This window comes from Spinacia oleracea, chromosome 5 (assembly GCF_020520425.1).
Source record: "Spinacia oleracea cultivar Varoflay chromosome 5, BTI_SOV_V1, whole genome shotgun sequence".
Classification (NCBI taxonomy): domain Eukaryota; kingdom Viridiplantae; phylum Streptophyta; class Magnoliopsida; order Caryophyllales; family Amaranthaceae; genus Spinacia; species Spinacia oleracea.
In genome coordinates, this window is record NC_079491.1 from 16,917,795 (window position 1) to 16,944,555 (window position 26,761).

The 26,761-nt window shown below is 34.6% G+C and overlaps 1 protein-coding gene and 1 long non-coding RNA gene across 2 annotated transcripts; both read left to right on the plus strand.

Annotated features, from left to right (window-relative positions):
• The first annotated feature begins 11,127 nt into the window (after positions 1–11,127).
• Positions 11,128–13,438, plus strand: LOC130460866 (uncharacterized). Its single transcript, XR_008921055.1, has 2 exons — positions 11,128–11,498; positions 12,025–13,438. It is a non-coding gene; the product is annotated as an uncharacterized lncRNA (long non-coding RNA).
• Positions 13,439–18,761: 5,323 nt separating this feature from the next.
• Positions 18,762–21,213, plus strand: LOC110786046 (heavy metal-associated isoprenylated plant protein 7). Its single transcript, XM_021990552.2, has 5 exons — positions 18,762–19,012; positions 19,097–19,394; positions 19,484–19,689; positions 19,863–19,950; positions 20,290–21,213. Exons 1-5 carry the CDS (start codon positions 19,004–19,006, stop codon positions 20,775–20,777), a joined length of 1,089 nt encoding a protein of 362 aa, XP_021846244.1. The 5' UTR covers positions 18,762–19,003; the 3' UTR covers positions 20,778–21,213.
• Positions 21,214–26,761: the final 5,548 nt, after the last annotated feature.

Consider the following 26,761-nt stretch of genomic DNA (forward strand, 5'->3'; position numbering starts at 1 on the left):
AAAAATCCGTACGTTGTCTTATTATTAATGCATTAACTAGTTTGTGGCCCGGGCGTTGCTCCGGGTTTCATTTTTAGTGGGATTTACTTATTTTAATTATGTGCGTATGTGGTGCTATTATCTGATTTCCATTCAAGATTAGTGGCCGATCAACAAACTTCCTTCCCATATCCTAAAATCAAAACAAAGTCGAGTTCTCTTCTTCATGATTAGTTGATTATTATACTCTTGTGAATGTTTCCCTCTTCACGCACTCATAATTACACTCCATTACCCTAATTTTTTGTTTTTTAAACTTAAGTTGAGAAGAGAAGAATTGTACATTTATAAGTTAAGTAATTAATTCCCTTTTGTTTGTTTTTTTCCTTTAATTCATTATTATTCATTTTAAAAAGGTTGTATGTATTATTTAAATAGAAAGATATAACATCATTGTGGCTAGCTAAGATGGTAAGAATAGTAACTTTTAATTCAAGAGGTCAAGTGTTCAATCCTTGCTACATGCTTTTTGGTTGTCAACTACCATGATACTTAGTAGTAGTGATGTGGCGTAATAAGGATGGATCTACGTGGCCCATATACGTTCTTATAAACGCCTTTTAATATATTAGTATAGATAGGTATTGACTTAGACGAGATTTGATCTCAACATCTCTCAGATATCATCATGTTGAATACTATAAATGTGATGCTCGTAGTAGAAGGGTACACGATATGCACTAATTGAGTTTCTTTTGTCAATTAGTTTGCCTACTTAGTTTGTAACTCAACTTAGAACTACTAGTATTAAGCAGCATGAAGATTGGTGCGGGGATATGAATGATATATATATATATATATATATATATATATATATATATATATATATATATATATATATATATATATATATATATATATATATATATATATATATATATATTGTCAAACCTTGGACACGATCACATGGTAAGCTAAAGCAGAATATTAAGGTTTGAGGAATATATTAAATGTGGGACTCCGATCCATTCATCATCTATAGTTCTATACCATGAGATGATGAGTAGGTCCTTATGACCTTATGAGTTGGGCTGACAGATAATCCCATTCCTATACCTTTTTTTAATTTCATAGAAACGAGACCACTATATAATTATACATATACATCATTATCAATATTATCATTTCATATAGTATGGTTATTATCTTATTATTCGATGACAAAATTTCACCTTCATCATTTGGAGTTTATGAATTATGTAAACAAAAATATAAATTTTGTTGTTTTATGTAAATAAGTAAGAACGGAGGGAGTATTTAGAAATTTAAAATAATATAAAGCATAGAAGTTTTTGCATAGAAATTTAAAGTAAAAGTAAGCGGAAAAAGACACTAATTAGAAAGTGACACGTGAATCTTTCAACGTAACTCAATATTTATCAAAATTATTGAGACTAATGTGAAAAAGGTCACCTAATAGTTACTCCCTCCGTTCCTTAATGTTATTTTCGGTTGGTATCGGGGAGAGGATTAAGAAAAATGAAATCTTGGTATAATTGAGTGTAAGAAATTTTAGTTTTTGGAATAAAGGAAAGAGAGAAAATAATAAAGAAACAAAGGAAATGGAGAACTTATTAAACTAATGTAAAATCTGATTACATGAGGACAATACATATGAGGTTGGGATCCTCATTAAATGAGATGGACAAGTGAACATTCAATGCTCAAATTCACATGGATTCAACTCAAAAAACAGGTTTCCCATAAATTTTCAAAGGGGCTTTTCCCACCCTTTTCAAAAGGAAAAAGTAGATCTAGTATTCCAGTCTCAATTCTACACTTAGTAAAAGAAACAGATCAAGAGAAGATGATGATTTCCTCAGATTTTCTAATGATGAAGGAGATGACATTGACTCTGAATTTGACTTGGAGAATGATGGAGTTTTTGGTGTTGAGGTACTAGATGTTGTTAGGGTACAAAATGCTGATGAAAATGGGAAAATACAGCAAGTACTAGAAGAAGATGATGTGGGACAACAACTACCAGATGAAGGTGATGTGGGACAACAAAATTCACAACCAACAGGTATTTCAAATCTACAAGCTAGTAGTCCCATTTTTGTTTGATCTCAACATGCCACCACCAGAAGAGTCAACATCTAAACATCATCAAAAAGCAACACAAGCACCAAATCATCATAAGCCAAAGAAGCCAAGGATAAACAGTGAATTGAGGCTGTATTTTTTGTTGTTCCTGCTAAGCAGAAAGAATCAAGGGTTAGACACACTTTTAAATGCACAATTAAAGTAGCCGTCAAACATTATGGTTACACTAGAGGGGGCATAAGTGCAATTTGTAACAATGCAAGGAGACAGAGGCAAGCAATGCAAGCTTATGATATGGATACCAAATAACACATATGTGGTAGAAAAAGAGTACAAGTCACATATGACTCAATTGCATCAATAGGCGTGGGGGAAAAACATGCATTAGAGATCTTGCAAAGATGCTAAATTTTTGACAAACAATAGTTTGGAGATTAGTCAAGAGGAAGATAATTAAACTACACTCAATTCCCATACATCCAGATATTTTTGAAGCATGCAAGATGACGAGAATGAAATGGGTGCTAGGACTTGTAATGGATTACTCTGTACCACATGATCCCACTTATTACAAGATGTATGAATTCATTCACATAGATGAGAAGTGGTTCTATCTAACATAAAAAAACAAAGGTGCAAACAATGACCTTTTCCACACGTAATTACAATGTCCCCAAACATCATTATGAAGGAAATATGTCTTTGTTTCAAGTTTGCATAAATGCATTTAATACAAAATCTAATAAATGCGCTTCAGAATTAATTAAAAAAGTTAAGTATTCAGTGAGATCAAGTGATCTGAATGTCTATCTAGAGGCCGCTTCAGATCAAGTGGAATGGGTGGCAATCAATATTAAGTAAAACGAGACTAACTCTGGGCGTTAGTCTCTTTGTACTAGTCTTAGGAGTCGCCATTTAGTTTTCAACGACAATAAGGAAAACTGACAAGACCCGGTTATTGTGATAGGAAGTAAAAGCTGAAAGCCCAGGCTCGCATATTTGACCACAACGGCCGTAGGTTCCCTTGTGATCCCTGGTGTGAAGATCGCTCAACATACATCCAGCGGAGTAGAGATCAGGGTTCTAGGGACATTTAGTAATACGAGGAGTGCCCAGTACTAGCCCATGAAGCGGTACTTACTAGTTCAATGTAACGAAGACGGGACATTCATTATACTACATTACCAATCGGAATTGCTTTTAATGCACAGATAATTAATTAAATAATATCAAGATGTGATTTAGATTGATTTAAGGTACCTAGAAATAATCTGGATTTTCCAAAAATTATCTTTTTAGGCGTTAAAAATAATCAGATTAAGTTTGACAGATTTATAATGGTGATTAAAGCAATAAAACAGATTATGACACGTTACAATAAGTTTTTGGCTATATTGCGGTTCTCAGAAAACTAACCACTTGTCTTTACTCGTTTTCCTTTTATGCAACGTACTTTCTTTGACTTGACTAGACTCTTGGGCAGGATCCAAGCTTAGTTTAGGTGTTTATACGGGCAGATTTCCGCTTAACAAGAGTTAGTACGGAGGAACTACGGAATATACAGAGTATACAGAAGGCTTAGGCTTAACTTGTCTATAGTATGAGATTAATATTTTGGGCCATTTACTCGGCTAATCGAGGGGCTTATTTATAGTAAAACGTGCTGTAAAAGATTGAGATTGTACGCAGTTTGAGAACTGCTGAAAAGCTTTGGTTCGCGAGAAAATTCTCGCGCACAACCTCGGGCGTGAGGATTTATTCGCGCACATGCTTGTGCGCCAGATCTGCTTTAGAGTTTGTATGTTATTTGAGCTGAAACAGTTACGCGAGACAAGTCTTGCGCGTGGATGTTGGCGCGAACACTTTGTTCTGTTGGGCCCTGTGCGTAAGAACATTTTATTTCCACGCGTTTTATCCAGCTTTAATTTACTTTAATCCGGTTTTATTTTGGATTAAAACTCTTTTAAACGTTTTTAATCCTTATTTCGAGTTTATCTCAACCAAAACTCTATTTTTCAATCTCTCTTTTTAGGAATTAATTGGAATGCAATAAAACTATGTGTATTGCTTTTCTATCTCTTTTAGGAGTTTAACTGGAATGCAACTAAAATTCTCCACTTTCAATCTCTTTTAGGGGTTGAGTTGGAGTGCAACTCTCCCCTAAATTTATCTTGGATGATTTACTATTTTTAGCAGATACTTAGAATAGAAGCTACCATAAATAGCATTTACTATAAATAGAAATGTGGGTTTGGGTAGTTAGTCAGTCAGTCTTGGAATATTCGTTGCTTGATTAGGAATACGTTTGACAAGTGGATATTTGGTTTCATCACTGAACTTATCGCTTCTAGCTTGAGGTCAAATGTAGGCGTCTACACACCCATCATCATAAACTTTCACCCCCTCACGATGATAATCATAAAATCGGCATAATAACATCATCATCAAGGCAACAAACCAACATCATCATAAAATCAGGATACCGTGATCATTTGATCAAGGAAACATAATAACATGATCATGAAGACAACTTAATAACATGACTAGGCAGAATAATATGATGTTCAAGGCAGCATAATAACATGAGAAAGGCAGCATAATAACATCATCATAAAGGCATAAAACCAACACCGTCATAAAATCACAACTTCAACATCATAACAATATCACCCTTGGCCAATAACAAATCACAATTGTTGGCATCCACCATATTACTGCTCATGCACCAACATATCAAAATAAAACAGAGTAATGGGGACAGACTTATCTAAGCATAATCAGATGCCGCAACCAAAGATACTTCCGGATCATTATCCTTGGAATAAGGACAAGCGGAAAAACATTGGCCAGAGGTACAATTTGCCTCGTCATTCTCATCAGCATTCTCATCAGGATTTCAATGATCAAATTCATGGAGTTCCTTGCATGCAACAAGGGACAAAATAAATTTGGATTAGTACCATCATAAAATAAATCAAAATTTCTTTAATAAAGAGGACTCTAACATACAATAGATCCATGGTTAGTTTTCAAAAAAAAATTAAAAAAATGGAAAAGTTCCCGCAAAATGATGGAACCCTAAAATACATTAAAAATCTCCAAAATGGACCAGATCATTGCATTCAACAGGGGACAACTTAACATGTGAGAAAACCCCCAAAATCAGATAAACGTTCTAAAACAAGGGAAGACAAACTTAAAGGGGTTTTGTTTCAATCAGAAATGCAAAACCCTAACAAAGAAGATGAATCGGTTTTTTAGTTACTCCGTATTTTTCAAAGAAATCACAAAGAACCTTAAAATTCAAGAAACCTTAAAAATTGATTTTTTGTACCTGATTTTGATCGTTGCCTTCACCAAAGTGCAGATCTGAGTGAGTGGGAAACCGATCATCATACTTTGTGTAATACCCCGAATTTTTAAAACTTGATTAATTATGCTAAATTATTTTTATTTTAGCTTAAAACTGTTTTAATCCTAACTTTAAATTTTATTTTAATTGACGAAGTTTTATTGCAAATTTGCAATTGAATTTTAATATCGTTACACGCTTTATTTTTTAAAAAATATTTTATAATTTAATTTTACGAGCTTAAACTTTTTTTTATTTATTTCGAATTTTTAATAATTTCGGAACATTCTTATTTTATTCGAAAACTAAATTTATTTTATGTTATCGATATTTTATAAAGAATTATTTGAAAATATGATTTTTAATCAAACATTCCTATTTATACCAATTCCTAAATATAGCAAAGAAATTTCAGAAATTTTCCTAACTAAGTGAAATTACTAAAATACCCCTAAAGAGCACATTTCCAATTTTCCTCTATTCCTTGCTCTCCACGTACAAAGTCAGAAGGAAGAAATTTCCTTCCTTCCTCTCTTCCCTTGAATCTGTCTATATTCATTTGCTTAAGCCCCAAGTTCTTTTCCTTCTCCTTCACTCTCCATGTTTACAATTCCAAATTGCTTTCTTCCTTTTTCCCTTACAAATTCACCATTTTTCAGAGTTGAAATGGAACATCAGAAATCAAAGACAATTCTACCCCCCTTTTCTCTTCTCTGTTCGAACCACCACCACCATTCTCTACCACCATTCCCCGCCTCACCTCCCGGCTGCGCTAGCCGACCACCGCCGCCCTATCACCATTACTCATCCCACCTACCTTCATCGCCGGCAAGAACCCGACCCAAATCCCCCACTCAAACTCCCTTGCTTCCCAGTTTTCGCACCCAACCTCTGCCTTGCACTCCTCTTCGCTCAGCCGCAGGCACCGCCGTGCCACCACGCCCCACCTCCCCTCTTGTTTGCGCAGCCACCGCACCCCCTGAACCACCTAAACCATCTCACAAAAGTCCCCCTGCCCTCCTCTTCTTTTCGCACAAACCTCACTTCCCTCGTGTTCTTCCGCCGTGAAACCACCAGCATCGTCAAAATTCCGGCGCGTTTTCGCGTCTCGGTGCCGCCCAAAACCAGGCTCCGGCCACCGCACCTCCCTTCGCCGCTCGCACAACCTCCCCTGACATCCTCCTCACTCGACCCCCTTGTTCCCTCTCCTAATCGCGCAACCACTGCGCCGCCGTGCTGCGATTACCGTCGGCTTTCTGCCTCCATCCAGGCCGCCCAGAACCGCCGCCCAAACCTCCGGTCACCATCACCCCTCTCCTCCCATTCGCTGCCTCCCCTGTTCCTTCGAGACTCCACCACTTCGTGCCTTTGCTTCCCAGAGAACGAGTTCCAATATTGGAACTTTGTTCTTTTATTATGTAAGCCCAAATCTCATTTTGGCCCAATACATTTGAGTTTATTTTGTTTCTTTACTTACTAATGATGATGTTTTATGAAAATAATCGTTACTCACCCTTTTGTTAAATAATAGAAGTTTTAAATGATAATTAAATATAAATATATTTTGACAAGAAACTGATTTAATAATATTTTTTTTTTTTACTAAATTATGAGATTATATTTTAAGTTCATTATTTATAAATTTATTTATAAAATATCGAATTTTGATTATTTTCGTTTTAAATAACTAATTGAATAATTTAATATTCTGAAAGAAATCGGACTTGGAGCTGAGGACGAACGATCCATCGAACAGGAAGTATAAACTATGGTTGAAGTAACATCTATTGCTAACACCCACAATCCCCTTATGAACTGTGTTTTATGAGATTGTGAAATGTGTTTATAATATGATTTTTATTGGATTGTGGGATATGAAATGTGTTTATAAAGTATGTTTTATGATGATTATATTCAAGCATGTTTATGTATGATTTTATAAGAATAATGTTTTATGAGTTACGTGTAAGATACGAAACATGATAAATAAAAGTGTAACAGGTTCTGGCAGTTAGTGGGGTTACTATTTCTAGGTCGTGCACATACCGTCGTACCGCGGGACACCCAACAAGGGAGAGTGATCCTTGAGGGTTACTTCAAGCTAAAGAAAATATTTAGGTACGGGCGTATGTCCAACAAGGGAGAGTGCTCATTGAGGACTATTGCAAGGTGGAAGACGTCCCGCAAGGCTAACTTGTCAGTTACCAAGTAAAATGAAGGTTTTATGAAAGATAATGGGAACTACTAAAGTTTCAAGTTATAAATGATGTTTTATTATGATGCTTTTATGAAAGTGATTTACTATATTCTATTCTCCCTGTTTGCAAATTAAATAAAATGAATTGAAATGAGTTTACGTTGTTAGGGTAGTATGTTACTGGGCCTCGGCTCACGATGTTGCTTTTGTTTTAGGTACGAAGAAGATCATGGGATGCCTTAGAGTGAGGATGCAACCATTAAATTCACGATCGATGTTTAGTAAAGATAACTATGTCTCACTAGTAATAATGGATGTATTAACTAAACCCTAAGTTTAATTTCAAGTATTGAGTTAGATTTTAATATTAATGTTTAATCAATGCTAGAAGTATTTATTATTAAATTTTATTTAGTAATTTAAAAAGATTACGTTGCCTTGTATTTCCCACGAGGGAGATACGACATGTGACGTTCCGACTAAATTAGGATTTCCGCTGCTAATTAAAGATAATTAACCTAATTAATGGTGTTTAGAAGTCGGGGTGTTACACTTTGACTCCCCCTCCTCACCTAGCTCCACCCCCTCTTCTCCTACCAAGCCTCAAGATAGTTTAGAGTACTCGTATTCTCTTTCTGTGTCATCATCTAGTTATGCAAAAACTTGCTAGAATACGAGTGTTCTTTATTGGAACAATTGCATTTAGAACCCCAATCGTATTGGGATCTGGAATTGGTTTCCGAGAAGTACCCATCAGAGATTTTGCCAAAGATTTGGACGATAATTACCCATTAATAATCGCCAACATAAAAAACAAGGAAACCCTTAAAATCTCCGATTATTTCTTACCCATAAATTGTAACAACGATTCAACTCGCAATTATGTTTTAGGAAGAATTAGCCGACAAAATTAGAGGGGAAATGATTGGAAAGATGTTCTGATTTGAATGCACGAAAGAATTTTATCAAAACCCCTCAAGATTTTAGAGATTTGAAGAGGGAATAAAAATAAAGGAGGAGAATTTTAGGGTTCTTGAAGAACAAAGAGATTTTTGAGGAGAGAGAGTGAAATCTGAGAGGAGGAGGGTGAGAAATGAAGAGAGGGAGAGTGATAAAGATGGTAGAAAAAAGGGGTGGGTGAATGAATTAAATAAGGGGCCGGGGTGGGAAAATTTAATTAGGGTAGAATATGAAGATATCCTTAGGATAGATTAGGAATTAGAAATGGGAAGTTAACAGGCTAAGTCGCACTCCTATCAAAGATAAATCTAACGTTCACCAACTAAAAATATAGCAAGGGAAGCAGGGATCGTATCCACAAGGAAACAGGCGTTCTTTCTACTATTAAATTATTAATCTAGACTACTGGTAACAAGAGTTGGATTGGTTTGTATATTAAACTAAAACAAGTAATCAAATCGGAAAATAACAATATTAAAAGAATCTAGGGCAGCGGTTCACCATAAATGCAGACCGGGATTAGACAACAGACAATAACAATCAATTAACAATCATAACTAGGAAAACATGCATCTCTCGAATCTTATGAATTCCTTAGGATAGAATAACTAGCGGGCTCTCGCTACGTACTAGAAATAATTCCTATCTAATAGCCACAGACCAAAAACATCAGATTTATACCTCTCGGCGCATAATCTAAAGTTAATCAAACTCAAAGCAAAATAGTCCGGCCGAACAGAATTGACGAACAATAAAAATAAGCTATAGAAATTATAATCAATCAATCAATAATCAAGTCCACATATAATCTCAATCATGCATTCATGGATCCCCTAAACCCTAGAAATTGAACTACTCACTCATGATAATAAATAACAACGCAATTAACATAATGGAAAACATGATTAAAGCAATGAATTAAATTAGAGCAAGAAATAATACCTAATTGAAGAACAATGAATAATGAAAGCTTGAATCTTTGATTAAAATTAAAACTAAGTGTTTTAAGAAATAGAGAAAACTAGAAATAAACTAAGTATTCAAAACTAAAATAATAGATATCACTAAAAATATAAGGGGCTAGTATTTATAGTTTGCCCAAAATGGAGCCCAAAATCGGAAATAAAAACTCGCGAAATACGCTGGAGGTTGGCGTCGCCAGATCGGGCGACGCTTCGGCCGATCGGGCGATGTGCTCGATAGTCGGCCTGATCGGGCGAAATTCCGCCCGATCGGGCGGTTGCAAAATTCCCAGAATAGCGCCCAGAATGACCGCCCGATCCGGATCGGGCTAAGCCCGCCCGATCGGGCGCGTGTTGAAACTGCACGATCCTCTATCTTCAAAACGTCATATCTCCTTCGTTATTCGTCGGAATTAGGCGAGTGACCACTTGTTAGAAAGCTATTGAAGTCTAGAATCCAACCCAATTGAAATTACATCATTTGGAGTTGTAGAACTTGAGTTATGCTTAAAATAGTGGACTATAGTCATTTTGTACTTCCTTCGTTATTCGCTTTGCTTCAAAACTCTTTAAACTTAATGTTTGTGCTCTCGAAAGTACATAATCTCTTGTATTGATTCAAATGAGTAGGAAATGCACAAAAATATGCTAATTCCTACAATGATGAACCTGAAACTACAAACACACTACAAGGAGCACATTAGTACTAAAAATCGCTCCGAATAGCTCATTTGAGATCAAAAAGTACTAAGGGAAGGGGGTAAAAACTCTATATAAAACACACATATCAGAAGTGATGGTACTTTCGGAAAAAATAATTTACCAAAAATAGTAAAGATTCCAACTAGGAATAACAAAAAGGAACACCAAATCGGAAAATGGGAAGAACATTGAGGAATGGTGGGAGTACAATTATTCTTGATTAATTAAACATGTACTAGTTGAGATTAAAGTAAAAATAACAGCTAAAAGTTGAGATTATTCTTGTTAATTTTTATGTGCCATTATCCTCTGTACCGATTATAATGAAAGAAGACCAGAGGAGTGACACGAATTTTGGTTGTATAAAAGGAAACTAGCTACTGATGTAAATTTAGATTGACAATTTAATCTCTAATATATACATAGCGCATTTGTTTCAAAATAGTTGTAACATTTTGTGTAATACCTAGTATTTTTGAAGTAATTATATATATATATTTTATTATATTTATTAAGAATCTTGGGATTTGTGAATTTAAATCGCATTTAAATAAGCTATTTAAATGTATTTAATTAATTAAAAGTATTTATTATTTTAATTAATTATAAAGCGAATTTAGTTTTCAAGTTGAGTAGTTATTTGGGATTTGAAGTTAGAATTCAAGAAGCATAACTCAAAGCCGAATCCAAAAGCCAAACTCAAAGTGTAGGAAGGTGTAGGAAATTACAAGGAAATTTCCTTAAACCTTAGGACACCTCACAACTTGAGTTGAACGAAATTACTAGGAAGCTTCCTTAACCCTACTCATCAAATATTCTCACCCTATAAATACCATGAGAAACCCTTCATTTTTCCCACACATTTTGAGAACACTTTCTCCCTATTCAATTTTATTTCTTCCCCTCCAAGCATTCTTTTACTTTCTCTCTTTCTTTCTTTTTCTCTCTCTTCTTTGTGTGTGTGCGAGTCAGCCGAGCTGCGCCCAGATCTCGTTGATGTTGCTCGCTTTCCTTACTTCCTCGTGTCATGGGCGCTGCTGCTACCACCCATCGCGCACGATCCTCTCCCTCGCTGCCCAGTCGCTGCGCACAGCTGCCCCGCGCGCGCCAGCTCCTGTCGCAACCCACCGCAAGCAAGCACAAACTTGCTGCTTGTTCGTGCACTCCTGCATCACTCGTTTGCTTTCCATTTGCGCCCGATTACATAGTTAGTAATCGTACCGTGATATAGGCTGGTTAGGTATATTTCTCTTCTTCCGAGCCTTCTCTAAGATAAATTAAGCTTGAATCTTTATTATGTTTTGATGATGGATTGTGATTATTTATATACTTGGGACTGGTTATGAACACCAAAGTCGAGGATTATGATGATTAGAATATTGAGGATTATTTTTCATTGAAGATTAGTACTTTTCAGATTTGTTTATGAGATAAAATTTCAATATTTATGGATTTTTAATGATTTTAATGATGATTCAAAGTTAGGGTTTTTCCCTAAACCTTATGGATAATTTAGACAATTTAAATTATGGTTAATCAATTTTAATTTTCAGATTTGGTTTTAGACATAAAGTGTCAATTTTTAACGGTTTTAAGCATGAAATTAGCCAAATTTCATGCTAGGGTTTTGAGTGAGATTAATTGGAACTATTATTTTATCGATTAACGATTAATTTCTAATTAATCCAAGCGTTTTAAAACTTAAAAAAGTTTCTGGAAATTTAATGAACGTGGATAATAATCAAGTCTCACTATTTTAATGATAGGAGTAGATTTCTAGAGTAGTAGCTTGAATCGCAAAGTGGCCCCCGTTCTTAGAATTTCAAGGTACGTGCAAGTCTAGGGTGACCACCTTATTTCCATGATGATTCATGTGATGATTTTATATTGTGATTCATGTATTTGGACTATGTATGGATTCATGTTTGATTGTGTGAACAAGCATGTTATGGATATGGTTTATGTTTGTCGAATTGATGTAAGCAAGCATGTTATGATTATTTATGTTCGTTGAATTGAAGTAAGCGCAAACATGTTATGATTGGTTATGTTTGTTGAATTTGAATAACAAGCATGTTGTCCAACTATGATTATTCATGTATGATTTATTCACATGCAAGGAATGTTTATGCTATTGTACGATCTAAGTTATTGTGCCTAGTTGCACTATTGTTATTTACCACATATGAAGGGATAGCTCTTGTTAGCGACCGCATATGTAGGGTAGAATTTCGAGTCAATTGAATTAAGGATTCTTTCGTGCCTAGTGCACAACCCGCATGTTAATGTGCATGTCGTGGATACTAAACAAGTGTTGAGAAGGAACAATGGGAATAAATTCACTAGCGTTTTGATTGATTGATCACAAGTCCTAATGAATTAAAAATGGCGTCTTGTTTGGTTGTCCGTTTATTAAATGTCTTGTTTGACTGTGTCTTGAGTCGGATTTGTGAATAAAATACTAATAAATGTAAAGTGCAACCAGAACAAGATTTAAAACTCTTGGAACGTATATACCTCGAGTATGAACATGGGGTGAGTCTTGCCGAAAAACTTGACTCCTATGAATGATACAAGACGTTGTTTCATTCTTTTTAAGCGCTGGAATTCCGTCCGTATGGCCCGACAACTAATATTATTTTAGGTGTGTGGTTAGCTCTATACACCTGTCCTTTGGACATTTTCTTTAGGGCCGTTCGAAGCTTATTCTAATTACTCTACGAGTTAAGAGTCGAGTCGAGAGTCGAGTCTTATCATCATGATTGATTGTTTATTGATTGGCTCTTGCATGTGGTTTAACGATTGTTGGAATGAAGCATGTTAGCATAGGATTTCTTTCTAGCTTGTTTGTACTCGATTTTCGCTGATTACGTGTTTTGTGTTGGTCATGGCCTATGCCTTAATGACCCTATGATGATCCTTCAATTGCATTCGCATTGTTGGGGAGTAGAATTGATAGAGTTGACTAGCAAGAGAAGTTATCTTGCATGGGGATGGTTGAACGAGTTTTTTTTTCTTCTCGTGCATCGTTTCAAACTCTATTTATTTCATTTGCCTAAACTATGATGTTTTAATTAGTTAATGGATTTAGTTTTACGGTATTTGGTTTGGGCCGAGATGGTTCCAACTTGTATGTAAACCATTAACTATCTTTATTTATTTTAAAGTTTATTTTATTCCGCTGGGTAATTCTGGTAAAATAGCCTTAACCGTTAATACGATTGCTGTAATAACTTAGTAGTTACATTCTGGTAAAAGTTAAAATTGGGTTTATTTTTAGTAAGGAATTATTTGGGTGTTACATTTTGACTTTTTACATTACACATTTAATAACTATCTTTGACCATAATCTATATGAAAAAAGCGATTATACACATAAAATTTATTAGAATTATCCGGATACATATTAAATCATCAATATTTTATATGTCAAACATAAAATTCATAAAGATGTAAATATTTTGAAAACGTAGTCCATTCCTCAATCCTCATATAATATGCGATCCGCTAATTTGTGAAAAATTGAAAATGTTTGACCCATATTGATATTACCGTTTGCATTGGTTTGATAATCCGATTAGATCAAGTCATCAAGATGCTAACTGACCACTGACAAATAATTCCAATTTCTGTAACAGATGGTAATCATAATAGTTTCATCAATACACATGGACGGCATTTAATTTACATGTCAGTCCACTGAAGTAATTTACAAAGTAAAATTTTAATTTGGTAGCTTTACTATTTTTATCACCAAAAAGGTGAAACAAAATCTTAATCGGGTACATTTAATTACTTCACAATTATGGCATTTATTCTAGGGTTGTGCAAAATTTTCCGATCCGGTAGATCCGATTCAAGAAAAGGATGATGTACAAGTTACGATTTTTAAGTTCGAACATTGCAGATTTGATATCCGAGTAACTTAACCTTAAATGTATCTAATTATCATCAAAGTATTTTGTGTTTTAGAATTTCTACTACCTAGCTATGGAGTAATACAGAGTATAAATTACTACCAGAATTATGGAGTATAAACTACTTTGTATCTATATGTTGTTAGGCCTTGTTATCTCGTAACACTTGTACAAAGAGAGTGTGGTGTAGTGTGGTGTGGTGAGTGGGTGTAAGAGAATTTAGGATAAAGTAAGAGAGAATGTATAAAAAGGTGGATACGGTAAGAAAAAGGGAATTAAAATGCATGCGTAGATGTTTTGGGTTGTAGTTACGGCTTCCGATGATTTATTAATATAATCTCCCTCTTAAGTGTTCCCTCAAAGAAAAAATATTGAGACAAATCAAGCAATACTTCACCTGACTGTTTTTCCTTATAATCCGTATACTAGTTTTTTTTTTTTTTTTTGGAAAATTCTCTTTGATTGTACTAATATTAAAATTTTAAACTATATATCTAATACTATATACTAAAAGACACACCATGAATGACACGTGTCATCTCTTGGTGCATCCTATGTTATTTTTTTAATTAAAATATTTGATATTGATACTTAAATGGAAAGAATCAAAGAAAACAAATAAAAGTATTACAAATTAGAAAAAGATCACGTAATTTACAAATAAAATTCAATTGCATTAGAAATCGTTTTTTTTTTTTTTTTGCTAGGCAAGTAAGGATAATATTAAGCACAAAAACCAAATTACAACCTAAGCTTAACTTCAAGAGGCACGAACCAACTAGGTTGGACCTTACCACCAAGAAGCAAGCAAACAGAAACACCTATACAAGCTCACAGAGCCAAAAACCAAGTACAATCCCTTCTACTAACCTTCTTAGGCATTACAACTTTGATTCTATCTCTCACAGCATGCTTAATGCTCTTTACAGAATTCTGCACTGTAGGAACATACTTATCCCAAAAGCTACCATTTCTGCACTGCCAAACTACATAGACAATTGCTGCAAGGCCTGCATACCAGACTTGCTTCTTGAACTGAGAATGCCTGCTATGATCAATCCCCCTTGTGATCTGCTGAAGATCAGAAGAAACACCAGGGATACTCATCCAGCTTCTAATATCATTAAGGCATTGCTGACTGTAGGAGCAAGAGAAGAACAAATGATTATGATCCTCATCCTGTTGTCCACACAATAAACACAGTGGGGACACACTAACACCAATTCTAGCAAGCTTTGCTGTGGTTTGAAGCCTAGCTTGAACAGCCATCCAGCAAATAAATCTATGTCTTGGAACATTTAGCCTATTCCAAACTAACCTGTCCCAGGTGACCAAAGGTCTAGCCTCAATTAATTTCTCATATACCACTTTAACTGAGTACTGAGCAATAGTACTAAACTCATTCTGAGAGTAATATTGCTTTAAAATCTCCTTAGTTTCACAAACTTTCCTCCAATACCAGCTGGCTGAAGCATTAGGCTGGTAATCCCACCAAACCCCATCTTTAACATATACAGCATTGACCCACTTAATCCAAACATTATCCTGTTTGGAAGCAACAGCCCACACATATTTGCCCATCAGTGCAATGTTCCACTTAACAACATCTCTGAAGCCTAAACCACCCTCTTTCTTGTGACAGCAAGACTGTGCCCAAGAGATATTACTTGGTTTTGTGATGTAAGCTTTGCCACTCCAAAGAAAAGACCTGCAGATCTTATTAATCTCATATAAAACTTGCTTAGGGAGCACATACACCTGGGCCCAATACATATGCAAACTCAATAAGACTGAATTGATCAGTTGCATTCTAGCTGAGTAGGAGAGATTCCTGGAGCTCCAAACTTTAATTCTTGCAATCATCTTGTCCACCAACATATCACACTGAGCTGTGGTGATTTTCTTAGAACAAATTGGTACCCCCAAGTACTTGAAAGGCAAAACACTTCTGGTAAAACCAGAAACCAATTCTACCCTATTAATATCAGAATCAGACATCCCATAGCAATAGATAGAAGATTTCTGTTTGTTAGGCTGTAAACCAAAAGTATCAGAGAATAGCTTGAAAGCCTGTAGCAACAGATAGATAGAAGCAAAATCACCTTTGCAGCACAAGATCAGATCATCTGCAAAGCAGAGATGAGTGAGCTTTACAGCTTTACACCTTGGATGATACTGGAACAAAGGCAGCAAGCTCATGCTGTGCAGAACTCTGGACAAATATTCCATGCAAATGACAAAGAGCAAAGGAGACATGGGATCACCTTGTCTTAGCCCTCTCTGAGATTTAAAAAACCCATGCATAGTGCCATTGATCATCAAGGAGAACATAGGAGTGGTGACACACTCCATCACAAGATGCACAAAATGTTCAGGGAAACCCAATTGCTCCAACATCTCCTGTAAGAAATTCCAATCCACAGTATCATAAGCTTTTTGTAAGTCAATCTTCATTAAGCAACTAGGTTTGACATCCTTCCTACCATAATGCTTCACTAAGTCCTGCACCTTTATAATGTTATGGACAAAAACAATATATATTAGAAATCGTTTTATAGCAAGAATCTAAAACAATATTTTAATAATGATTTAAATAATATATAGTGAGAATAAAATTATTCTAAATATTTTTTTGCTATTAATGATTTTAAAATGTATGAAAACCTGAAACTCGATCAATTATTCGGTCTATAAAATAAGGTACCCGGACCGATATGGATAATGAATCAGATATTTGATTCGAAAATTTGAGTATCATGTACGGTTACAGATAGAATTCTAAAAACAATGTTTAATAGATCTTGATAAAAAAAAAATCCGGCTTAAATATTTTAGTTGAAATCTTAAACTTCTAAAATTACAATAACCATTTTATAATTTTTTTTTTTTTTTTGCTAGGCAAGAGCAAGTATATATATATTAACAATCAGAGAAACCAAAGATCAAGGGAACAAACTCCCACTGATCCAAACACAAAGTGACCAGAAGCCACCCACACTACCCCTCACACAAGTTGGAAAACCAATTGTGATCACCAGGGTTGACATTCCTAGGGAGAATGTTGCTAATTCTATTATGTACACAGAATTTGATATTCTTACACACTGTACTAGGAACTCTAATCTGACCATTCCAAAGAGCATTGTTCCTCTCACACCATACATGATAGACAATGCTAAGTATGCTGCAATATATGACACATTTCTTGAATCTGGAAAGCTTCTTCCTATGAGTCCACTGAATCAGAGAAACAAGATCATAGTGACTGGTATGAATACCTAACCAAACAGCAATGTCAGACCAGCATTGCTTGCTGTATTCACATCTGAAAAACAGATGTGAGTGGCTTTCAACATCAGTGCCACATATCAGGCACCAATTATCAGGGGTGACACCAATCTTCATCAATTTCTCCTTGGTGTTCAGCCTCTCCAGCATGGCTAACCATGTAATGAATCTGTGTTTAGGTATGTTCAATCTCCCCCAGACTGCATAACACCACTGCAAATTATCAGAACCAGTTGATATACTACTATAGGCCTGCTTGATTGAATACTTAGGCATTGCCACCAACTGTTGTGATGAAATGTAGCTTTTCATCAAATCCTTTACCTGACATATTGCTTTCCAGTACCAGCTATCAGACACTTTTGGTGAGTAATCCCACCAATTTTTATCTTTGATATACACTGAATGCACCCACCTAACCCAAACATTGTCTTTCTTGGTGGCAATCATCCAAACATGCTTCCCCATGGCTGCCACATTCCATAATTTGAGATTTAGAAGACCTAAACCCCCTTCTTTTTTAGGTTTGCAAACATTCATCCATGCCACTTTCCCTGGGCTATTAGAATCAGCTGAACCATGCCATAGATAGTTCCTGCATATGGCATTCACTTTCTTGTAGATCCCTTTAGGCAAGATCATGATTTGGGACCAGTATGATTGCAGAGTCATCAACACAGAATTTACAAGTGTAAGCCTTCCAGCAAAAGAAATGTTTCTTGAACTCCAAGTTTTCACCCTAGCACACATATTCTCCACAATTTTGTCACATTCAGCTACTGATATTTTCTTTGAACAGATGGGAATTCCCAAGCATCTGAAAGGAAAGCTTCCTCTGGCAAAACCAGTCATGGCTATGATTCTCTGAATGTTTACCTCAGACATGCCAGAACACCATTTTATAATTCGAATAAATGGTAGAGGGTATTTTTCTCTTATTCTATCATCTGACATTGATAAAGTTTAATTTTATAAACGTAATGGTTTTAAAAAAAAAAATAGGTTATTACGAAAAATAAACAGTTATTTATTAACATCCGTGCATTTTACGGGACCTAAGCTGGTCGAGAAATAAATTAAAGAGCGGAGGAAGTATTACATGTGTAATGGTACCTAAAATATAATTTGTCCTAAAATTATGTTGTCAGTGAATATGATAATTGCATTAGTAATGCTAATAACAAGGTTAGGGTGATTGTGTTTGCAGAGGGGTAAGGTGGACCATGTGTCTCGAGGAGGCCCCAAAATGCAGTGCACGTGCTTCCCTATAAAAAGCCACGTCATTTTAGAGGGCGTTGATGATGACGATGAGTGGCCATAGATCTGGCTCTACTCTCCTTTAGCCTCTTCACTCTACACAAACACAGCCGCACACTCCTTACACTTCACTACTGAAGTGAGCAAACCAAACCCCCAAAAATCAAGAGAGAGAAAATCTAGTAAAAATTAGAGAGATAAAGAGGGAAAATAAAGAACGAGACTTTCGCATTTTTTGATAACAGAAACAAAAAAGGAGATAAAAAAAGAAAACCCATACTCAATGGGCGAGGTCTATTCTCAGTTCTCACCCCAACAAATTAATTAATTATTTATTTTTGTTATGGTGATTTGATTCTATTTTGTGTTTGTTTAGGAGAAGAAGAAGGTAGAAGGGGAGAAGAAAGCAGAGGAGAAAAAACCAGAGGAAGGGAAAACCGCAGCGCCGGAGAAGAAGGCCGAGAAAGAAGAGAAACCGGCGGCACCGGCAGCGGAGGAGAAACCAAAGAGTGATGAAAAGAAATCAGAGGATGGTAATAAGGAAAAAGATGGTAAGGATTCAAAAGATGAGAAACCGGCACCGCCGCCACCACCGCCGGAGATTGTGTTGAGAGTTTACATGCATTGCGAAGGATGCGCTCGTAAAGTCAGGAAATGTCTTAAAGGCTTTGACGGTAAGTGGTAACTTTACGTTTTAAGTGGCAGTCAGCGATTTGTTGCTAGCTGTAACGATCCACTGAGATTCATTCATATGTCGCTTCAGGGGTTGAGGATGTGACGACCGATTGTAAGACACACAAGGTGGTGGTGAAGGGGGAGAAGGCAGATCCGGTGAAGGTGTTACATAGAGTACAGAAAAAGACACACCGCCAAGTTGAGTTGCTATATGCTCCTCCAAAACCACCCGCTGAAGAGCCTAAGAAGGCTGAGGAGAAAGAACCACCAAAACCAGAGGAGAAAAAAGAAGAGGTATATTATTTTATTTTAAAAAAAATTAACTTTGGATTTTCCTTCATTTTTTTAGCTTCCGTTATTCTAACACTTTTACATAGTTCGATATACTACTTTTATTGTTTTTCCTTTTTTTTCTTTTTTTTTGCTTTTGTGTATTTTTAAAAATGGTTTAATTTTGTATTATGCAGCCAAAAGTTATAACTGTGGTGCTCAAGGTTCACATGCATTGTGATGCTTGTTCTTTAGAGATCAAAAAACGCATAGAGAGAATGAAAGGTGAATCTCTTTTTCTTTAATTTACAATAATTATAATTATTATTTCCGTTTTATGTTCTACTCATTTGGAATATAATCTTTGTATATTCTTATTTTCACTTTTTGTTGGGCTACAATTACAATTTTGCCAAATGAAGTATTTTAATATGAATATTAATGTTTTGTAGTAATAGTGATGTGATTTTCTATTCCATGCATCAAAATCAGTACATTGTTCAGATTTATTCAATCCGTTCTTTAATAATTGGTTGAAAATTAATTGATTCTTAATAAAGTTTCAGCCATTCAATGGTTTTAGTTGTTTGTTTATTGAATTATCAAATAATTTCATTGATTCAGAGGTGGAAGAGGCGATCCCAGATCTAAAGAACTCACAAGTGACGGTGAAGGGAACGTTCGAGGCGGCGAAGCTAGTGGAATATGTGTACAAGCGGACAGGCAAGCATGCTAGCATAATAAGCCAAGATCCTCCTCCAGAAAAGAAAGAGGAAGTGAAGGAAAAAGATGGAAAAGATGAAAAGAAAGGAGAAAATGGTGAGGATGAAAAAAAGGCTGAACAAAAGGGGGAGGAAGCAAAGGGAGACAAAAAAGAAGAAGCCGGTGGCGGTGGTGAAGGCGGTGGAGATGAGGGAAAGGCAGCAGCGGCAGCGGCAGCAGCAGCAGCAGCGGGCGATGGAGAGGCGACAGTGGTGGAGGAGGGACCAACAATTGTAGAGTTGAAGAGGAATGAATTTTACCATTACCCTCCTAGATATGCAACGGAAATGTATGCATACCCTCCTCAGATCTTTAGTGATGAAAACCCTAATGCTTGTTCCATCATGTAAATTTTTACTTCCTAAAACATTTCGTTGGGGACAAAATATATTTGGTTGATTTTACATTCTTACTATAGTACAATAGGTATAATATTGGGTTATGTTTAAAGCATAAAAGGCGGGCCATGGCCCGCGGGGATGGTGGGGTGTGGTGGTGGTGGGGAATGTGGTGGGGTGGTGAGGGAAGGGCAATAGTGTAAATTCACCTTTGACCCTTTCCTTTTTGTCTCTTTACATGTGGTCTTTGGTTAGTGTAGTAGCTCCTTTTAGCAAAGTAGTATAAAATCCATGCAGAGAAATCCTAGAATGAAATTTTTGGTGAGGCCCTTTTGTACCTTTTTTGTTCTTAATTCTGTAGTAGGCAGTGTAGAAATCATAATAATGATATACTAATCATGTAGTTTTTCGCCATAAGTAAATAAATAAATATTTATTTGTACTATAACTTCGAATCCAATTTGGATATCCAATGCAAGCCTTTGTTGTTGTTTGCCATATTGCTAAATTTGAAACTCAAAGAGTAACTTTTTTTAATAATTTTCTAATTGTTGTTGAACTAGTCCAAATGTATATTATATTACAAAGTGGTACGTAATTAAGTACCATTTAAACAATAATAATAATACTTGTACTTCGTAATTAATAACTACTCTTATAATAATAAGATCGAGTACGTAAAATTGAAACAACTTACGAGTAACTAGTAGAGTAACTTTTAACTTTTGATAAGCTAGTGTAAATTTGATCGATAACATTACTAGGACGGAAAAAAAGATATTATCAATCAAACATTATTGAAACAATATTGCAATAGTTATAGGTTATCATTGACTATTTGAGTGTTTCTGTTTTCTTAAACATATACTACGTACGTAGTAAGAACAAGCTTTAGGAAACTTTTTATTTCCACAAATTTTGAAACTTAGTTCTTGATTTGTATTGCATGTTAAAACTAAAATGAATAATGTAAGTATACGGTTACATATATCTTCGGTTCTGTCAAAGGACCAACTCAACCAAAAATTTAAGCTGATGGTTGAAGCTCTAAGATTAGTTTTATATTCTATCACGCCCCCTCACATGAAAGCCCTTTGGGCTTGAAGTGTGGATGCAGCATAGGTCTCCTCATACCCAGCGCGAAATATTCCATTTTGAAATGAGGGGTAGATGAGATTTAAAACCGTGACCTTTGCGTCACGCTGGCTCTAATACCATATTAAAGGACCAACTCAACCAAAAGCTTAAGCTGATAATTGAAGCTCTAATAAAACTCAATTTTCCCTAGAAATAATACATTTCAAACACCGAAAATTGATTGTGGTAACGAACAGGGTTATATGTTAACCATATTAGCGAATTTGGATAAGTTATGAAACAAAGGCGGTGGAGTAGCAAATAAGACACATAGTATGACAGAAGATTCTTAGTTTGTTATTATTAGGGAATTTGGAATCCAAAGCATGGAATTTAGTTTAGTTTAAGCTAATTAGTAGAGGTTATTAGTAGGAGATTTGGAGTAGTAGGCATATTTTAAGAATCTTTGGACATTGATTAAGATGTACTAAGGGAGAAAGAGGTGGGCCCCAAAATGGTTCAAGTGGGGGGTGGAATGGAGCTAGGCTATCCGCTTCTGGAGTATGGTCCCAACGTACCATGGTTTTGCAACTTCTTTTTCCTTTTCGAACTGTATTGCATTACTTCTTGTTTTTTAATTTCATTTTTTTTGGTCATAGGTTTAATCATATCTTACTCTGTAGTAATCGTAGTTAATATTAAATTTATGTTAGGTCTTATTAAGCAATGTTTAATGGCAAGGTTTGCATCTCACAGTGTAACACAGAGGTTGTAGATCGATCTCCCTAAGGGCCACTTCGTATTAGGCATTCCCACCCCCTCTAATTCATTTGGGGTTCACATCTGCGGGGATCCCGTTTAGTAGGGTATTTTCTTTTGTCCTACTTATATGAAAAAAAATTAGGCACTTTGTTATGAACTAACTAGTGAGTGGTCCGAGCGATATCCATTAAGGTCGTTAATTATACAGCCACACTACGTCATTTATCATGGAAAATAATTTTTCAATAAGAACATCTGTATAATTTATTATCTCGTGGAACTAAGTGATTCAAATTAATAAACACCAAATTAGATATATATGCAGCTATGTAGGGTAATCATATAGTTGATGCTTATGAGACTCATGACATCATGTTTCTTCATTTTTGTCCTAATACTTTAATTATTTTTATTTTTTCCAAAATTGTCCATAGAAATTAAAAAGTTACATAAAATTTTAGTTATTTTAGACTTCATGGTAGCATTTATTTAAAATTAGTGTGAAAGATAAACCACAATTGGTGGTTGGTTAAGATAGTAATGAGAGTTTCATCCGCACAAGAGGTCTGGTGTTTGAGGAAGATGCTACATATACACTCGATCAATGTATCAAATAGTAACATACTCCGAGCTCCCATTGGTTTTTTTCACATAAACAACCCCACATGGGATTAAAATTTAAATCTAAATAGCAACCCCACGTGGAATTTAAAATTTTAGACCAATCACAGCCAAGGGTATATGTAGCATTTTTGGGTGTTTGAACCTCATTGTATTGATTTTTGGTTGTCCATGTCATGACATGACATAACATAACTTATTGAGTGGATGATGTGGCGTAATGGAGAGAGTACTAGCTACATGACACATGATTGTTTTTCACAACGTCTTTTAATATATTAGTATAGATGTTTCTTGTACTACAGTCAACTAAAATACTTATGACGAAAACAAATTTAATTGCCGCACTAAGCTTTTCAAGGAGTTTTATGCGATAAGTTGTTGTAGGCTTATCTATTATAGTTTAGCGAGTAGAAAAATAGGTATAGTGGTATTTTTTTTTTAATTAAATGTAAGATAGATATAGGGTCATAATTTTTGGTAATGGAAAGAGAGAGATAATAAAATATTAGCAAATTTGTCAAAAACAACCTTATAAAATTGTGTTGTTTTGACAAACTACCTTATAAAAAAATATGTTGTAATTAACTACCTTAAAAAAAAGTGTAGTACAACATAATTTTTTTATAAGGTAGTTACTTACAACGTTTGTTTTATAAGGTAGTTTTTTCACAAAAATTCATTTTTATAAGGTAATTTTTGACAAATTTGTCTAAAATATTAGTGTGGTCATGTTATAAAAGAAAATGTGACAATTAAAATGAGACGGATTTTCATAGAAAATATGACAATTAAATTGAAACAGAGGCCAGATTAGTTTTTTGGGGGTGAAATGTGACAATTTTATTAATGCAAAATCAATGAAGCAAGTCAATTTTCAATGCAATTACTCCGTACATAAGAGTAATTTTACTATAGGTGATCTAATCAAATATTTTAGTCAAACCAATTACTCCCTCCGTCTCTTTTTGTTTTTTACGTTTGTCATTTTGCACGTTTATTAACGACTAATTAATGTACATTGAGATTTCTCTGTTTTTTTATTTAAACAAGAAAAATTACGTTTATTTATAATGTTTTTACTTTTTATCAAAATTATGATATTGGGAATATGAGAAAAATTTAATGTCCTAATAGAAAGGTGTGAGAAATTAAATAACCAATGAATTTAATTGGTTAAAAAATCATTTGACACAAATTTTGATAGAATATTAAATCATTAATGTGATGATATAAAAGGAAAGGTAAAGAACATTTTGAAACACCCAAAGAGGAAAACGTAAAAAACAAAAAGAGACGGAGGGAGTAACTTTTTAGATTTCATGATACTCCCTCCGTCCTCGAATACTCGCACCATTTTTACAAGATATGCTTGCCTATGCACAACTTTGACCACCAATATCTTTAACTATATATTATGAAAACATATAAAATATTAATATTTTGAAAATATATATTAAGATGAAGCCAACAATATATTACTCCCTCCATTTCTTTTTGTTCTTTACGTTTGACTTTTTACACATTTATTAATGACTAATTAGTGTACATTGAGATTCCTCTATTTTTTTATTTTAAAGGAGGCCAATAACGTTTATTTATAATGTTTTCACTTTTACCAAAATTCTAATATTGGACTAATAAAAAAAATTTAATGTCCCAATGAAAAAGTGTGAAAGATTAAATGATCCAATGAATTTAATTGGTTAAAATAATCATTGGACACAAATTTTGAAAGAATATTAAAGCATTTATGTGATAATATAAAAGGAAATGTAAAGACCATTTTGAGACACCCAAAAAAGGAAAACGTAAAGAACAAAAAGAAACGGAGAAAGTATACTAGAAATAAAAAAGAGTCAAAGTATATTATTTTCATGAGTAACATTTATTTTCATATACTAGAAATAAAAAAGAGTCAAAGTAAATTATGTGAATAGTGCAAAAAGTCAAAACGTTACGAGTATTACCGGGCGTAGGATAACTCCTAGTAGTACCACTATGGAAAAGAACAAATGCAACTCATGTTCTTTATCACTTTGTGTAGCCCTTTAATAATACAAAGTACGGAGTATATAATTAAGTTCCTCTATACCCCGCCAAATACATTTTCAAAAATAGTATCGTACGTAGTATTAAATTTTAGAATTAATAACAAAATCAAGTGCAATACGCAGTATAAAATATATTTCAACCTTTTAACATTCTTCTATTTATTATTTGAAAATGTTTTCAAAAATATGATCATTGTCCTTATGTGCAATGACTTTACAATCACTAGGAGTTTTTAATAAAAAAGAGTCAAACATATAATAAATGGTATTCCATTTTTAAAATTTCCATAAACATGAAAAAGAAATGTACCATAAAACTGGTAACAACAATAAATGAATTATGTAAAAAATATGTTTAATAACATAGAAAAATGTAGTGAAAGTGGGGACAAAGGCAGGTTCAGAAAGCCATGATAAAAATTAATGCGATAGATTTTAGTTGATTGTCTTCATTCTTAAAGCTTTATTTATTTATTTTTCAAGTGGGGAGAGGAGAAATAAGGGAGTAATTTCCTACATATAAAAACAGACTACTCTGTTTTTTTGCCTCCTTTAAAATGCAATTATTTGCAACTAGAAATGGTAGAACTTCTGCTCACCAGACCTTTTTTTTTGAAATGGATATGTCAATGCATGTGTCTATTCTATGTATTTCATCAATTTTTGTACGACTACCTTTTTATTTACTTTTTAAAGGATGAATTTTATGGAACTAACTACTCCCTCCGTCCCGGAATACTCGACCCGGTTTGACCGGTATAGAGTTTAAGGGACTTGAATTGACTTATTTAATTTAATAGATAGTAGTTGATAGTGGGGTATTATTTTAATGTAGTTAGTGAAAAATGTGTAAAGGGGTGGGGTTGGGGAGAGTAGGGGTTGAATTTTTAATTATTTTTTGTATGGAGTAGGGGGTAGGTGGGTTAATAGGGGTGGAGTGAGAAATAATATAATATTGTTAAAATATTTCAATTTTTAAAAACAGGTCAAATATTAAGGGACGGCCCGATAAGATAAACAGGTCAAGTATTCCGGGACGGAGGGAGTAATTTATACTACTATTGTTTTTTATATAAAACACTACATAATTGTGGATACATGAAAAATTGAATTGATGAATAATATTATCCATTGTGTTGTTCTTTTTTTTAACATAAAACGGAGACAATTTTATTATTTAGGACTCAAGTCCATCATTAAGTTTGTTACAAAAGGGGTCACACCAAAAACTTACAACCCATATATACACAAAACAAACTTGTTTATCCATGAAAGTTCGCAAAATAATAGGTATTGTCTCCATGCCTCCAGCCGAAACTTGAAAAACCGCAAAATATAGTTGTTTTATTCAAACTGGAGAGCTTCAACTTCCAACTATCTTCATTCCTTCCTGGTGGAGACTTCAGTCTCCTTAGTAACATCAGCACTGTGACTTGCATGTAACTCCACATTCCCACCTTCAATGTCTCTATTCCCCATTGG

Excerpts from the sequence above, each read along its gene's own strand:
- LOC110786046 (XM_021990552.2), top strand. Across the intron at positions 19,395-19,483 it reads ATGTCTTAAAGGCTTTGACG|GGGTTGAGGATGTGACGACC; the intron begins GTAAGTGGTAAC and ends ATGTCGCTTCAG. Across the intron at positions 19,690-19,862 it reads CAGAGGAGAAAAAAGAAGAG|CCAAAAGTTATAACTGTGGT; the intron begins GTATATTATTTT and ends TGTATTATGCAG.